Source organism: Plasmopara halstedii, assembly GCF_900000015.1.
Source record: "Plasmopara halstedii genome assembly, contig: Scaffold_287, whole genome shotgun sequence".
Lineage (NCBI taxonomy): Eukaryota > Oomycota > Peronosporomycetes > Peronosporales > Peronosporaceae > Plasmopara > Plasmopara halstedii.
In genome coordinates this window covers 237,754-250,372 of record NW_020187208.1, presented here as the reverse complement: position 1 = coordinate 250,372, position 12,619 = coordinate 237,754, and the positions used below count along the sequence as shown (strand labels likewise).

Sequence of the window (12,619 nt, the reverse complement as noted above, 5' to 3'; positions counted from 1 at the left end):
ATGTACGGATATGTGTGGACACACATTTTGCTGACCGACTCGACAGCAGGCCCATATCCAGGCGATGCATCAAATAGCTTCTAATAGATCGATTAATCAAATCCATCTAATATGGTCCAAAACGGCCTTTTTGAGACTACCGCGACTCTACGCACACGGGCAAACTCAGCTTGCTGATCTATATTTAACCCATTTCTACTGGATTGAAGCTCGTAAGCTTTTCGGCGTCTTAGAGAGTGAACGTGGTGTGCACAACACGCACATAAATGAAACGGAGCGTAAATATCGCCTAAATCTCGTAGAAAATTCCATGGACGGGTAGCCTGATCGTATCTTACCCAGCGAAGTGCATCTGATTTTTCCAAAATTCAGGTAGTTGGTGCGACCGTCTTGTTTAGGTATGTTCACAGAACAAGGTCGACTATAATATCTGGATACCCCAAGAGGCAAGGGTGTAGAGAATATTTCCGGCGCAGTGAGCCCCTGTAGACCCCTACTACAAACGATCTGACTAAGTACACGACGAAGCAGATTGTGATTGCAGTGGGCATTCGTTTTGGTGAGAGAGGGGGCCACGAGTTAGCACGATGTTAGGGTACGTATACATTACGCTGTTGTCGCTCGGACTCAGAACAAAGCTCAGATGTACTGTGGTGAAGTAGTCGAACGCAGTACCCTGATTAGTTATAGTCATGTGCATCGAGTTACTAACACCTTATTTTTTTTTATTAGGTATGTTGCCACTCAAAATTTGGCCCTAACTTACGTAAGTTATTATTCACATGAAGTATTTATGATGCGGTAATATTTCGAGCTACGATGTAGCGATGAATGTACTGTATAAGAGTCATGGATAACATACTTTACACACATGTGTTGCCTGCAGCGCGCAATAAATGGATATTCAGCGTTAAATTGTGGTCTGTCTATATCTCTGGCACTTTACTGAACTATTGTATCCCATCAAAAGATATGTACGATACATCAACAAGCCACAAGGGGGAGCAATCTCCTTGTCACTCGTCGCTTTGTCGACCTCGACGATGCAAGCCCCAAGGCTGCCAGGTGCGCCTTCCTGTCATCTTCTCGATGTCGTCAACATTCTAATTACCCCATTTTTCTATCTAGAGTCTGTAGATGGTGCCGCGCTCGCTCGCTCACACAGCAAGAAACCTTCGCCAGCTGACTTTATGTTTGGTGCCACGCTTGGCGAAGGTGCTTATGCTCGAGTGCGTATTGCTGTTAGCTTTAAAATTGAAAAGGATGTGGAGAATATACTAATATTTAGAGCAATATGTGGATTTTGGCTACCACAAGGTTGTACACGCGCGTATGAAAGACACTGGCGTCGAGTATGCAGTGAAGATCATGGAGAAGCGTTTTATTCGTAAAGAAAAAAAGGTCAAGTTTGTTATGATGGAGCGCAAAGTCTTTTCCAAGATTTCGCACGACCGTGTCGTCAAACTCTTTTTTACTTTTCAGGTAAATCAGATACCATTTCTTGTTGTATCAGTATTTGCACTTATATTTCGTATGCGATTTTTAAAACTGCGATGTAGGATAATAGTTATCTATACATGGTAATGGAACTTTGCCGTGGTGGAGAGCTACTTGATGTGATCACGTACGTTGTTTATGGTTCTAACACTTTTATTGTTAATACGGAATATTGCGATGTAGCTAATCTCATTTACTTATGAAATTGTTGATTATTGTTTTGATTTTAGCAAGCACCAGAAGATGCAGATTGCGGAAGGTTTTACTGATCGCGCTTGTTCGCTGGAGCTAACACGACACTACATTGCTGAAGTGGTTGTTGCACTTGAATATCTGCACAAGAATGGCGTTATTCACCGGGATCTTAAACCTGAGAACATTCTGATTAGCGATAGTGGTCATATCAAGGTGACCGACTTTGGAACGGCCAAGGATGAGACGGAGGAAAGTCGACACAACACATTTTGCGGTACAGCTGAATATGTATCACCCGAAGTACTGCGTGATCAAGAAGCGTCTCGCGGTTGCGATTTGTGGGCGATGGCATGTATGGTTTTTCAGCTTCTTGTTGGGCGTCCGATGTTTCGTGCAGAGAACGAATATCTCACGTTCCAGCAGATTTTGAACCACCCTGCCGAGGATTTCGCATACCCTCCGGGATTTCCAGCAGTCGCGAAGGATCTGCTTGATCGTATTCTTCTGCAAGAGCAAAATCAGCGACTCGGTGCAGGCTCAGATGAAGAAGGTAATGGATACGCAGCGCTGAAGGCCCATCCCTTTTTTGAGGGTGTTGACTGGGACGTTGTCGGGATAATACAGCCACCTTACATGCCGGAATTAAATCGACTACCTCCCACAGAATATGTAAGATCTTAACAGTGAATTTATCAGTTGAGGTGGCTAATTTAGTATGTTTTTGCCAGGATGGCGCAACTGAAGACTGGTTATTTGCAGGTGTTGCTACCGAACTACAGGTTTCGTCTGGACTCGTGCTGGATCCTTTGCCGACTCAGTACGTCTAGTGCACGACCTCTTGATTGAATCTGGCTTTTAATTCTGGTATCAATTTTTGTGTAGAGCTGAACATGTTGATGTAGTAGAAGTGGCTCGTCAAAAGGCGGCAATACCGCCTGCCGTGCGGCGAACGAGTTCACTCTGGAACAGGTTTTTGCTAGATGATGAAATGATAAAAATGGGCGGGCTCATCAGCAAGCGAAAGGGTCTTTTTTCAAAGAAGCGTCAATTGATTCTGACCTCAAAGCCCCGTTTAATCTACATCGATCCCATTAGAATGCGACAAAAGGGCGAGATTCCGTGGTCGGACAATCTCTATGTTAATTCTAAAAGTGCAACAGCCTTTGACGTAGTAACGGTACGATATGGCGTGAATGCGATGTGTTGGTAGAATCTTAACAGCGTATTCTTGCGATTTTGCAGCCAAATCGAGTGTATCATCTAAATGATCTGGTAAATGGGTCAAAAAAGTGGATTGAGGCCATCAACGCAGCCCTTGTGCGTCGAATGTAACTGAGCGACCAATTAGAACCTCTGAAGATTCGGGCGCATGTTATTTTGAACAGTAGTGTCCACCAGTACCAAAAGTCTGCCTTAGAAGACCACATATGCAAATACTTTGTCTTGAAACTTTTATAAGTGCCTTTACATCAATCTATCGTTAATGAAAACTGCAGGGAACGTTTATACAGCTTCTGGTCATTATTTAGAATTTCAATCACGAACAAGATGAAAACATATTCGATCTCCGAACGTTAGCAAATTAACATTTGGTACAAGACTATTAAAAACGACTTCATTTGAACGAATTTACTCGTCGTCCTCATCCGCGTCATTACCAGCATCGTGGATGTTGAAGTAGCGAAGCTCGTACGTTGACTTGTCTGACGCAATCACGTGAAGATAGTCACGCAATTGCTGCTTTTTCAGGTACTTCTTAGTCAAATACTTGAGGTAGCGTTTGCTAAACGGAGGCATGGCCACAATCTGAAGTTTGGTCTTCTCACGAGTGATCTTGACGGATTCACCAAGCACACCAGTTTTTCCATTAATCTTAATGCGGTCGTGCAAGAATTTCTCAAACGAAGCAGGGTCCAGCACATGATCGTCCACGGGGATCGTGCAGTCAATCGTAAACTTCAGCAACTGCTTCTTGCTGATCTTCTTTCCTTTTTGTTGCTGCAATTTATTAACTCGACGTCAGATTTAGACACAGGACATGATTTGTCCGTGGCGAGTGTCTGATATCAGCGGATGGCTAACAAGTCCTCTAACTCTAGGGTCAATTAACAGGTTTTGTTCCGAATGAAATGCGTGGCAGCCAACTTGAAAGTTAGCTACCCACAGAGAAGGAAACTCTGTTTGCCCGAGCAGAGAAGGAGGACTCTGCAGCTTAGCAACTCATTCACTCGCCCCAGGTAGGACATGCATAAAAACTTACAATAGGAGCCATGACGTTTAAGAGCTATACGTGTATTGATTGCTAAGTCGTTCGGAGAATGGTAATGTGATAATGTACCAGCTGCAGAATCCTTTATGATTGGTTATAAATTAATTTCGCCAAAGCACTGGCTGAGAATGCTCGACAAACAATATGTAGTGGTGTCAGTACACAGAAATTACGTTCTTGTAGAGGGACAAATAGCGATTGGTCCAGTGCTAATCGCATGGCGTTTTACTGCCTTTTGAATGAGCACCATCTTGTATCTGGTTGACTCCAAGAAAGAAAACCTTAAATTGATTCAAGGTGCGTCACATATATGATTATAAATGTAGACGAGTTACACTGACTGTTGTTATAATAGATGCGTTACATTGCTGCCTACCTACTCTCTATTCTTGGAGGTAACACCACTCCCACCGAACAAGATGTTGAGCGCATCTTGAACGCTTCCGGTGTGGATGTTGATAAAACTCGCGTTACTGCTGTGATCAAGGCTATGGAAGGAAAATCCGTCGATGAAGTGATCGCTGCTGGTAGTAAGAAGCTGGCGTCATTCGGTTCAGCTGCTGCTGCTCCGGCTGCCGGTAATGCGGCTGGTGCAAGTGCTGAGGCTGCTAAGGTAGAGGAAAAAGTTGTTGAAGAAGAAGAGGAAGTCGACATGGGTGGAGGCATGGATATGTTTGGCGGAGATGAAGACTATTAAGTTAAATCCTAACTTCGGCGTAATCTCCAGTACTAAACCAGAGTAACCCATCTAATTAATGGGACACTTAGCGCGATAATTTGTATTGTTACTGCTTCGAATTGTGTCTGATCTCCTCGTCAATTCTATTGAATACTGCATTTAGAGTTGGTGCTGCGAATATCTGTTGTTTTCACGTCCGGGTCATTCTGCTCGTGATTAATGATCTGAGCTTTGAGAACAGGTACTTCCCTCTCTAAATCCGCTTTGGTAAGTGCAATGCCTGCTAGGTCTGCTGCCACTTGGCGAAATGTCGTGTTCACCTCGTCGCCGGTTTTTGCGGATACCAAGTAGCTCTTAAGGTCATTTTCCTCTGTAAACTGTTTGTGTTTGGTATCCTTTACGGCACGAAGATGATTTAAATCCGCTAGAAATTTGTTCATCAATGTATTGTATGGAAACTATCTGATTCTTGACGTACATTTGTTGCCCACGAGCGCAACGTACGGCATTCGCTCGTCGTCAAAAGTGCGACGAACGAGTCGATACCAATCTTCGAGATTCTGAAAACTCTCGTAATTGGTGATGTCGTATACCAGCAAGACGGCCTACTTTGAAAAATTGCCATTATTCGTGCCCATTCAAACCAGCACAATTCGTACCTGCGCTCCATAAATATAATTTTTGAGCATCTTGCCGCCGATACTCTGACCACCAATGTCCCAAATCTGCAAAGTCACTTGCGTGTCATCTGTGTGGTGGGTGTCAGTCGAACGAGACTTTCAAAAGCCAAAAAAGATCGGCTTTGTCTACCTGGCATCGCCATGCGCTTGAGAAAAAAGTCCAAACCAATTGTTTGCTTGTATGTAGTTAAAAAATTATCCTCCGTATGCCGCATCGCAATCGATGTCTTGCCCACAGCGCCATCACCCAAAATAATCACCTAAAGAAGTTTTAGCTTTGTAGTCTCCCCATTCAGCATAAAGTTTCTTTGAACCTTGTATTGAAGCTGCCGCGGCTCTGAATCGCTATCAGTCTCCTTGGACATGCTTAATCGACGTTTAAAAAAGATCGCGTCGCCTCACAATTTAATACTTGAGGAAGTGAAATAGCATTCCGTTGACATGATAACTTGAAATCATCGGGCGAACCGTCGAATACGTGATTCCAATACTATCAAAAGTCGATAAGATGGCAGGAAAATCTAACGAATGCGATAAACAAGGCTGTTTTTCGAGAGCAAACTTTGCTCTATGCCTTGCATAGCTTACAAGGCTTAGGATGGATAAGCGCCAACATCGCCGACCTAATGCACCTCAACCACCGTGTCTGAAATTTTTATGACCTTGATAGGTATCTCACTCATAGCTTTAAAACTGCTTAAATTCTATAACAGATGAAGATACCAGTATCGGTCATTTAGGTTGACACGCAAGCGTAGCGTTGTAATTGTGATCAATGGCACTGCTAAACATGGTCGCCACCATATCGTCACCTGGTCACATCATGATCGCAGTGATAAATAATGCCACCACCTGAGATTGCACTGAAGGCTGCATAATCGTTGCGATGGACACAACAGCATTACGAAAGCTGCTAGAGAACCTAATTTCTATCGTACTGAGGTATGAACATCTGCGGCGGTGGATAATGCAGCACAATGGGGACACTTCGGTGGCTACACAATAATTTTTTTCAAAAAGGCAGTCGTTCTGCTGCATCAATCAACGCGGTATCAGCCGCTACCGCTTCCATACCTTCAGTTCTAATGACTATCGCACTATGGTGGTCAATGATGGAAGTCCTGGCAAAAGGTATGAAAGAGAAAAAAATTTCACCTAAAAATTGCAATTACAAACTCAAAGGGTTAAATTGTGCTTTAGTATAAGATTTCCCTGCGCTATCCATTGATAGACCAAAGAAGGCGACTTTGTCTTCCAGTTCCTATGAGTGTTGAAGATGAAAAGACACGTGCTGAAGCGCTACTGTTACAAACCATCAGTAACGAAGGATCTGTCGCGGACACGTATGATTTCTCACTAGCAAACAATTTATCGCACGAATTAGTGGTCGGTGTGATGAAGTCGCTTCTGGTGGATGCTTTCGTGGCCGACACGGAGCGTTCCACGTCTTTTTACGTGCTAAAAGACGAAGCTAAAATATTCTTAGACCATGGATCTCCTGAGATCCAAGTATTTCGTGCCATACCGGTCGAGGGAGTCGATCGTAAGACTTTAGAAGCCGCAATTGGCGCCGCGACGCTGAAGGTTGGTCAGGGTGCGTGCATGAAGAACAAGTGGATTCGTCTGGACAAGGCGGACGGCAAGTTCTACCGCAATACGGAACAAGCTGATGACAACGTTACAGAGATGCTTCGTCGGGTGGAACAAGCGGATGGCGCTATTTCGGCCATTTCCCAAGACGAAGCCAATACGCTAAAGCGCCGTAAGCTTATAGAGACACGTACGCGTAAATCTTATACGCTGACGAAGGGCGCAAATTTTGCGCTGCAGAGAAAGAAACAGGCGGCTGGACTCACGAAAGAAATGCTGGAAGGGTTAGTGCGAAAAAGTGAGGGAGGAAAGTAACTTTACTGACGTTGGTTATGTAGAGATGCGTGGAAGAAGGAGACTTTCAAGCCATACAACTTTAAAAGCATGGGATTAAGTGTGGGAGGTGGCCATTTGCATCCGCTTATGAAAGTGCGCACTGAGTTTCGTCGCGTGCTGATGGACATGGGGTAAGTTAAAGCAAGTGATTAATTGATCAATCGATACTCACTTTCAGTTCATATACGGTGTAGATTTCAAGAAATGCCTACTAACCGCTTCGTGGAGAGTAGTTTCTGGAATTTTGACTCATTGTTTCAGCCGCAGTCTCATCCTGCTCGCGACGCGCATGATACGTTCTTCCTTACCTGTGCGTATAACCTCAGCAGGTTGCAGGTGACTTTGCACTTATCTCTTTTTTTATATTGAAATATGCAGATCCCAAATACTGCCGATCAGTTCCAGAGGAGTATTACAAGCGCGTCCACGACATGCACGAAAATGGCGGATTTGGCTCTATTGGGTACGAAATTACGTCTGATTGACAAGTTTTGTGATGTGAAGTTCATATAAATTACTGTTGTAGTCACGGCCGTGGTGCCTTCAAGCGTGAGACGTCCATGACAAACATTTTAAGAACACACACCACCGCCATCTCTGCTCAGATGTTGTACAAGCTTGCCAATCAACCCGGTGGCTTTACCCCGCAAAAGTATTTCTCTATCGATCGTGTTTTCCGTAACGAAAGTATGGATGCAACTCATTTGGCTGAGTTTCATCAGGTCGAAGGCGTCGTGGCTGACTATGATCTCTCATTGGGTGATCTGATCGGCATTATCAAAGCTTTCTTTCTGAAGATCGGTATCACGCAGATGCGTTTTAAGCCAGCATACAATCCGTATACGGAGCCCAGTATGGAAATCTTCGCTTTTCACCCAGACTTAAAGAAGTGGACGGAGATTGGGAACTCGGGTGTGTTCCGCCCAGAGATGCTTCGTCCGATGGGTCTGCCAGAGAATGTTCGTGTTATTGCGTGGGGTTTATCGCTCGAGCGTCCTACGATGATAAAATACCGTCTCAACAATATTCGAGACCTTTTCGGTCATAAGATTGACCTGGAGCAGACCCGGTCAGCCAAGCTTTATCGCTACTAGACATAGAGACGCTAAATCAGCGTGCTGAGGGGCTTCAAATAATATCTGCTTATGTTTTGCACCTCGTTTCATTGTGTCACTTGCAACTTTTTTTAGAGAAGATGGTCTTTTGTTTTGTATAATGCTCCTCGTTATGTATTAGTTTTAATGTTATTACCTTAGTGTATTGATTCGACTATTGTGTGTGCACACCCTATTCTTCTGTAAGATTGTGCAAAATGCAACTCACATTAGACTGTTGTGCATTATGAAAGACCTGGAGGCACCAACATTTTGGTATGATAAAGGAAAGTTCATTCGGACATGTAGGCTGTGAGCCTCAAGTTAAGCATACATATAGTATTGTAATCAAGAATTAGTATTAACTATTTGTATTAGCCCAAATATTAATCCAAACAAATGTCAGAAGAGCAAACTAACCACTTGGCTCTTTACCTGCTTTTGGTTTCGCTTGTACGTGAAGGCTTTTCTGTGCAATACTGAACGCAGAATCTTTGAATATTTTTTACTTAGCATAGAGCTTTCCTTGCAATTAAGCGATCTAAATGTTGCAACTATTCCTTTCTTCGATAATACACTAATTGTTATACGTTATACATCTAACATTTCAGAGTATTACTAGCACGGTACGTAGGGTATAAAAGTACCCCATTCATTCGTACTTAGTAGATCATGCTCGTGCTCCAACCGCTTTAAGAGCCACTGACGAAGTGACGAGCATGGCTGTACGCAAAGGCAAGAAGGCATCGTCCAGCAAAGCTAAACCCCGACGCCAAAGTACTAAACACCACAAGTCTAATGATGTGTTCAGTGATGACGAGAAAGAAGCTACGCATCAGGAACAAGTCATGAATGCTCGCGCTGATGTGAACGAAGTTTTTGAATACGAAGAACCATCATTTGATCAAGGAGACTCGGAAGTCGATGAAGATGAAGCTTTTAATAGTGAAGATGAAGAATCTTATGGGATGTTTTTTACAAAATCAACTAAAGAAAAGGTAGAAGACGAACAAGGTGGAGACTTACTTTCGGACCTGTTGGGTACAGCGCCAGCTTCTCGTCTCTCTACTGGTAGTGAAGAAGATAATGATGAAGATAAAATTAAAAATCTGAGTGAAATGGTTGACAGTCTTGTTGAAAAAAAGAGCAAGAAGAAGTTGGAAGAGATTGACGCGCAATTTGCGAATATAACGACAGAGGGAGAGCTGACATTAGGAGCGCTTTTGGGAGCGGAGCCTCTTAATTCTGGTGGAGTAAATGCTGAAGAAGAAGTGGATGAAAAAACTCAAACTGGACTTGATATGAGACGCATGAGACAGCAGGTTCGGGAGCTGGAAGGGGATGGCACGACACTATTGTTGCGAGCACATAGTAATCCAGTGCAGGATGCACGAGCACAGCGAAAGCTCGCGTATGTAGAGAAAAGCAAAGAAGTGGATGTGTTTGAGCCAGTGGTGCAACAAAACAGAAAGAAAGAGACATTGGATTTCCGCATACAAGCTTCAAAGCTTGAGAAGCTCACCCCTGCTGTACTGGCAAACAAATTCGTGGCTCAGACAGACATGGAGAAGAGTGTTGCAAATTTATTGCAAGCTGGCGACTTGAGTGATAGAACTGTGGCTAAGGATGAAGAAGAGGAATTGGCGCGTAAGCACGTTTCTGTCCAAGAGGTGGCTGCTCGACAAAAGGAGCTTGCTAAGCTTCGATCGCTCCTTTTTTATGATGAGCAGAAGAAGAAGCGCGTGAAGAAAATTAAAAGTAAACTTTACCACAAGATTCGCATTGCGCAAGACAAGAAAGCGATGGCGAGACAGAAAGAGGAACTACGAGCATTGGACCCTGAATTGGCTCGAAAGCTTGACGAAGAGCTTGCAGCGAAGCGAGCGGAAGAACGACTGACGCTCAAGCATCGCAATACAAGTAAATGGGTGAAGCACCAACTGAGTCGTGGGATTCAAGCTGATGATGCTACGCGTAGTGCGATTGCTGATCAACTGCGTCGTGGTGAAGAGTTACGTCGTAAGATGGACGCAATAGACAGTGACGACGATGATTTTGATGATGAAGACGATGAGGAGGGCGACGCGGCGACGCGTTTACAAAAACGATTGGAAAAACAAGCCACTGCTTTAGTTACAGAAATCGATGAAGATTCAGTCGAGGCCAGCAAAAAGCGTGGTCTACAGGCAATGAAATTTATGCAGCGCGCAGCTGAAAAGCAGCGAGAGAAGGCACGAAATGAAGCAGAGAAGTTACTTCGTGAGATTCGCACAATTGATGGCGTTGAAGAAGACTGCGTCTTGTCAGAGGGTAAAGACTATGAAAGTTCTGGGGAAGAAGGCAATGTTGTCAAAATGAACAAGAAGATCAAAGTGGCACCAAAGAAGGTTGTTGTTACAGAACAGGACAAAGCTGCAGTCGCAAACGCATTGGCTGGCGGTGCTTATCAAACAAAGAATGTCAGTATGACTACTGGCGTTTCAGCTCGTGCTTCAGGAGCAATTGCGATTAATCTTGGCGAGGGTAGTAATAATGTTGTAGTCGCTGACGGAGGTAAAAAAGAGGGCAACTCACTTGAACTCGGGGCTAAAGCTGTGAAAGCTAAGACCTCGGTGACTGTCGAAGTTCAGGCAAAGACCGACAGTGAAGATATTGACACGGAGTTTGCAACAGAAGGTAAAGAGAACCCGTGGCTTTCCGGTATCACTTCAAAGAGAAAACGTAGCAAGAAGAATATGATGACAGTACAAGCGAACAAGGATAGACAGGTGGATGTTGCCGCAGCGATTGAGTCTCTTGCAAAGGATACCATGAACAAAAGCAAAGACTGTTCACCGACTACAAGTATAAAGAACGGTAAGAAGCGTAAACTTGACCCGATCAAGATTAAGACGGAGGCTCCAGCTCCAAAGAAAAAAAATACTGACAAGAAAGACGCTACACAGGACGAACTTGTCCGTCGAGCGTTCGAGTTTGTGGCTGATACTGAAGATGAGCTTGCTCAAGAAAAGGATCGGCTGGCTGGTCAGGATGCCAATGCTAAAAAAGGGGCTGAGATTGCTAAGTTAGTTGGTATGTCTGGATGGGGTAGCTGGGCAGGTGACGGTGTCTCCGTGTCAAAGAATCAGATTGCACGGGAACAGAAGGCTAAAAATATTGCTCGAGAGGCTAAAGAGAAAGCGTTGGCTGGACGAAAAGATGCGCGTTTGAAACACGTGTTGATTAATGAGAGGAAGGACAAGAAAGCTGCCAAGTTTATGTTAAAGGATGTGCCATATCCTTTTACGTCACGGCAAGAGTATGAGGCGGCGATGCGCAATCCTCTGGGCAGCGATTGGAACACTTCTCAGGTGACAAATGTGCTGACAGCTCCGAAGATTATGAAGCACGCAGGCACAGCCATTGCTCCACTTAAGCTTTCCAAGGAAGATCGCAAGTTCGCGAAAAAGGAACTTAGTCTGAAACGTAAAGCAAAATTTTAGATGGTATTTTGCAGACGAATAGAGTTTGAAATGTATGCCAATTCTTAGATAATGTAATAAAGAGGTGAACTCTTTATTCTATTCAATAAAATGTGCTTAAAGTCACCACCGGAGCAAACGTCGAGACTTGCTGCCGTTCCAGATTATGTCATTGATCGGGTGGTACTCGGGTGGCTGACCACCGGGGAAGTCCGGGTGCTGTCTACTTATTGCAAAAATGTATCCAGATTATGTCGTTATTGTCACGTCATCGTGTGCAACCTCGGTGGAAGAAAGTGGACCTACCAAGTGATTTATTGTCAAGTTTAAAGACGAAGATCTATATTGAAATAGCCAATAGGAACGACTTCGATCACGGAAAAGCACAGGCGCTCGCAGGATGAAAAGCGGTTACTGACTGCCAAAGAGTGTACATCGTTAACGGCAATGTGATGGCTACTGTACCGAAGCGGTACAAACACGATTGTAATGGACTGCTGCATGATTGGTGGTTCAAGGAGACAATAGATCACGACGCTGTGAGATACGTGCGAGATGTTCGACGGCGTTTTTTCAGAGCATGAGCAGGATTGCAAACTGCTGGAAACAAGTTATGTCTTCACCTAAGTAAACCAGGAGAAGTTACGAAACTCCCAACCATTCGCATAATTACATAGCTAAAAGCAGAATACATTCACTTGGAAACTTACCTTCAAACCACCAGGTCCTTCCTTCCTATCTGTCATTTACAGCATTTTGCGCAGAAGTAGCGTATCGGGCCATCGATTTAGTTCAACAGTTTATGAGTTCATCACAAC

At 44.1% G+C, this 12,619-nt stretch overlaps 8 protein-coding genes across 8 annotated transcripts; 6 read left to right on the top strand and 2 right to left on the bottom strand.

Annotated features, from left to right (window-relative positions):
• Window positions 1-322, top strand: PHALS_04940 (uncharacterized protein; the record flags this gene model as incomplete). The annotated part of the gene is made up of 2 exons (XM_024722655.1): window positions 1-12; window positions 50-322. The coding sequence occupies 2 exons, from the start codon at window positions 1-3 to the stop codon at window positions 320-322; spliced, it is 285 nt and encodes a 94-aa protein (XP_024573710.1).
• Window positions 323-1,043: 721 nt separating this feature from the next.
• On the top strand, window positions 1,044-3,024 carry PHALS_04939 (agc pdk1 protein kinase; the record flags this gene model as incomplete). Its single annotated transcript, XM_024722654.1, has 8 exons — window positions 1,044-1,065; window positions 1,129-1,229; window positions 1,318-1,482; window positions 1,560-1,624; window positions 1,728-2,361; window positions 2,421-2,509; window positions 2,575-2,869; window positions 2,935-3,024. The coding sequence occupies 8 exons, from the start codon at window positions 1,044-1,046 to the stop codon at window positions 3,022-3,024; spliced, it is 1,461 nt and encodes a 486-aa protein (XP_024573709.1).
• A 297-nt stretch (window positions 3,025-3,321) lies between these two features.
• On the bottom strand, window positions 3,322-3,964 carry PHALS_04938 (60s ribosomal protein l22; the record flags this gene model as incomplete). The annotated part of the gene is made up of 2 exons (XM_024722653.1): window positions 3,322-3,690; window positions 3,953-3,964. 2 exons carry the CDS (start codon window positions 3,962-3,964, stop codon window positions 3,322-3,324), a joined length of 381 nt encoding a protein of 126 aa, XP_024573708.1.
• A 236-nt stretch (window positions 3,965-4,200) lies between these two features.
• PHALS_04937 (Ribosomal protein L10/L12) lies at window positions 4,201-4,658 on the top strand (the record flags this gene model as incomplete). Its single annotated transcript, XM_024722652.1, has 3 exons — window positions 4,201-4,258; window positions 4,317-4,356; window positions 4,493-4,658. The coding sequence occupies 3 exons, from the start codon at window positions 4,201-4,203 to the stop codon at window positions 4,656-4,658; spliced, it is 264 nt and encodes an 87-aa protein (XP_024573707.1).
• Window positions 4,659-4,783: 125 nt separating this feature from the next.
• PHALS_04936 (ras family) lies at window positions 4,784-5,685 on the bottom strand (the record flags this gene model as incomplete). Its single annotated transcript, XM_024722651.1, has 5 exons — window positions 4,784-5,064; window positions 5,119-5,245; window positions 5,300-5,388; window positions 5,451-5,580; window positions 5,635-5,685. 5 exons carry the CDS (start codon window positions 5,683-5,685, stop codon window positions 4,784-4,786), a joined length of 678 nt encoding a protein of 225 aa, XP_024573706.1.
• An 898-nt stretch (window positions 5,686-6,583) lies between these two features.
• Window positions 6,584-8,340, top strand: PHALS_04935 (phenylalanine-trna alpha subunit; the record flags this gene model as incomplete). The annotated part of the gene is made up of 5 exons (XM_024722650.1): window positions 6,584-7,194; window positions 7,249-7,377; window positions 7,441-7,556; window positions 7,625-7,709; window positions 7,773-8,340. The coding sequence occupies 5 exons, from the start codon at window positions 6,584-6,586 to the stop codon at window positions 8,338-8,340; spliced, it is 1,509 nt and encodes a 502-aa protein (XP_024573705.1).
• A 719-nt stretch (window positions 8,341-9,059) lies between these two features.
• On the top strand, window positions 9,060-11,822 carry PHALS_04934 (Uncharacterized conserved protein; the record flags this gene model as incomplete). The annotated part of the gene is made up of 3 exons (XM_024722649.1): window positions 9,060-9,260; window positions 9,339-10,359; window positions 10,480-11,822. 3 exons carry the CDS (start codon window positions 9,060-9,062, stop codon window positions 11,820-11,822), a joined length of 2,565 nt encoding a protein of 854 aa, XP_024573704.1.
• Window positions 11,823-11,842: 20 nt separating this feature from the next.
• On the top strand, window positions 11,843-12,399 carry PHALS_15063 (uncharacterized protein). The gene has a single exon (XM_024722647.2). The coding sequence runs from the start codon at window positions 11,913-11,915 to the stop codon at window positions 12,129-12,131; it is 219 nt and encodes a 72-aa protein (XP_024573703.1). The 5' UTR covers window positions 11,843-11,912; the 3' UTR covers window positions 12,132-12,399.
• The last annotated feature ends 220 nt before the right edge of the window (window positions 12,400-12,619 follow it).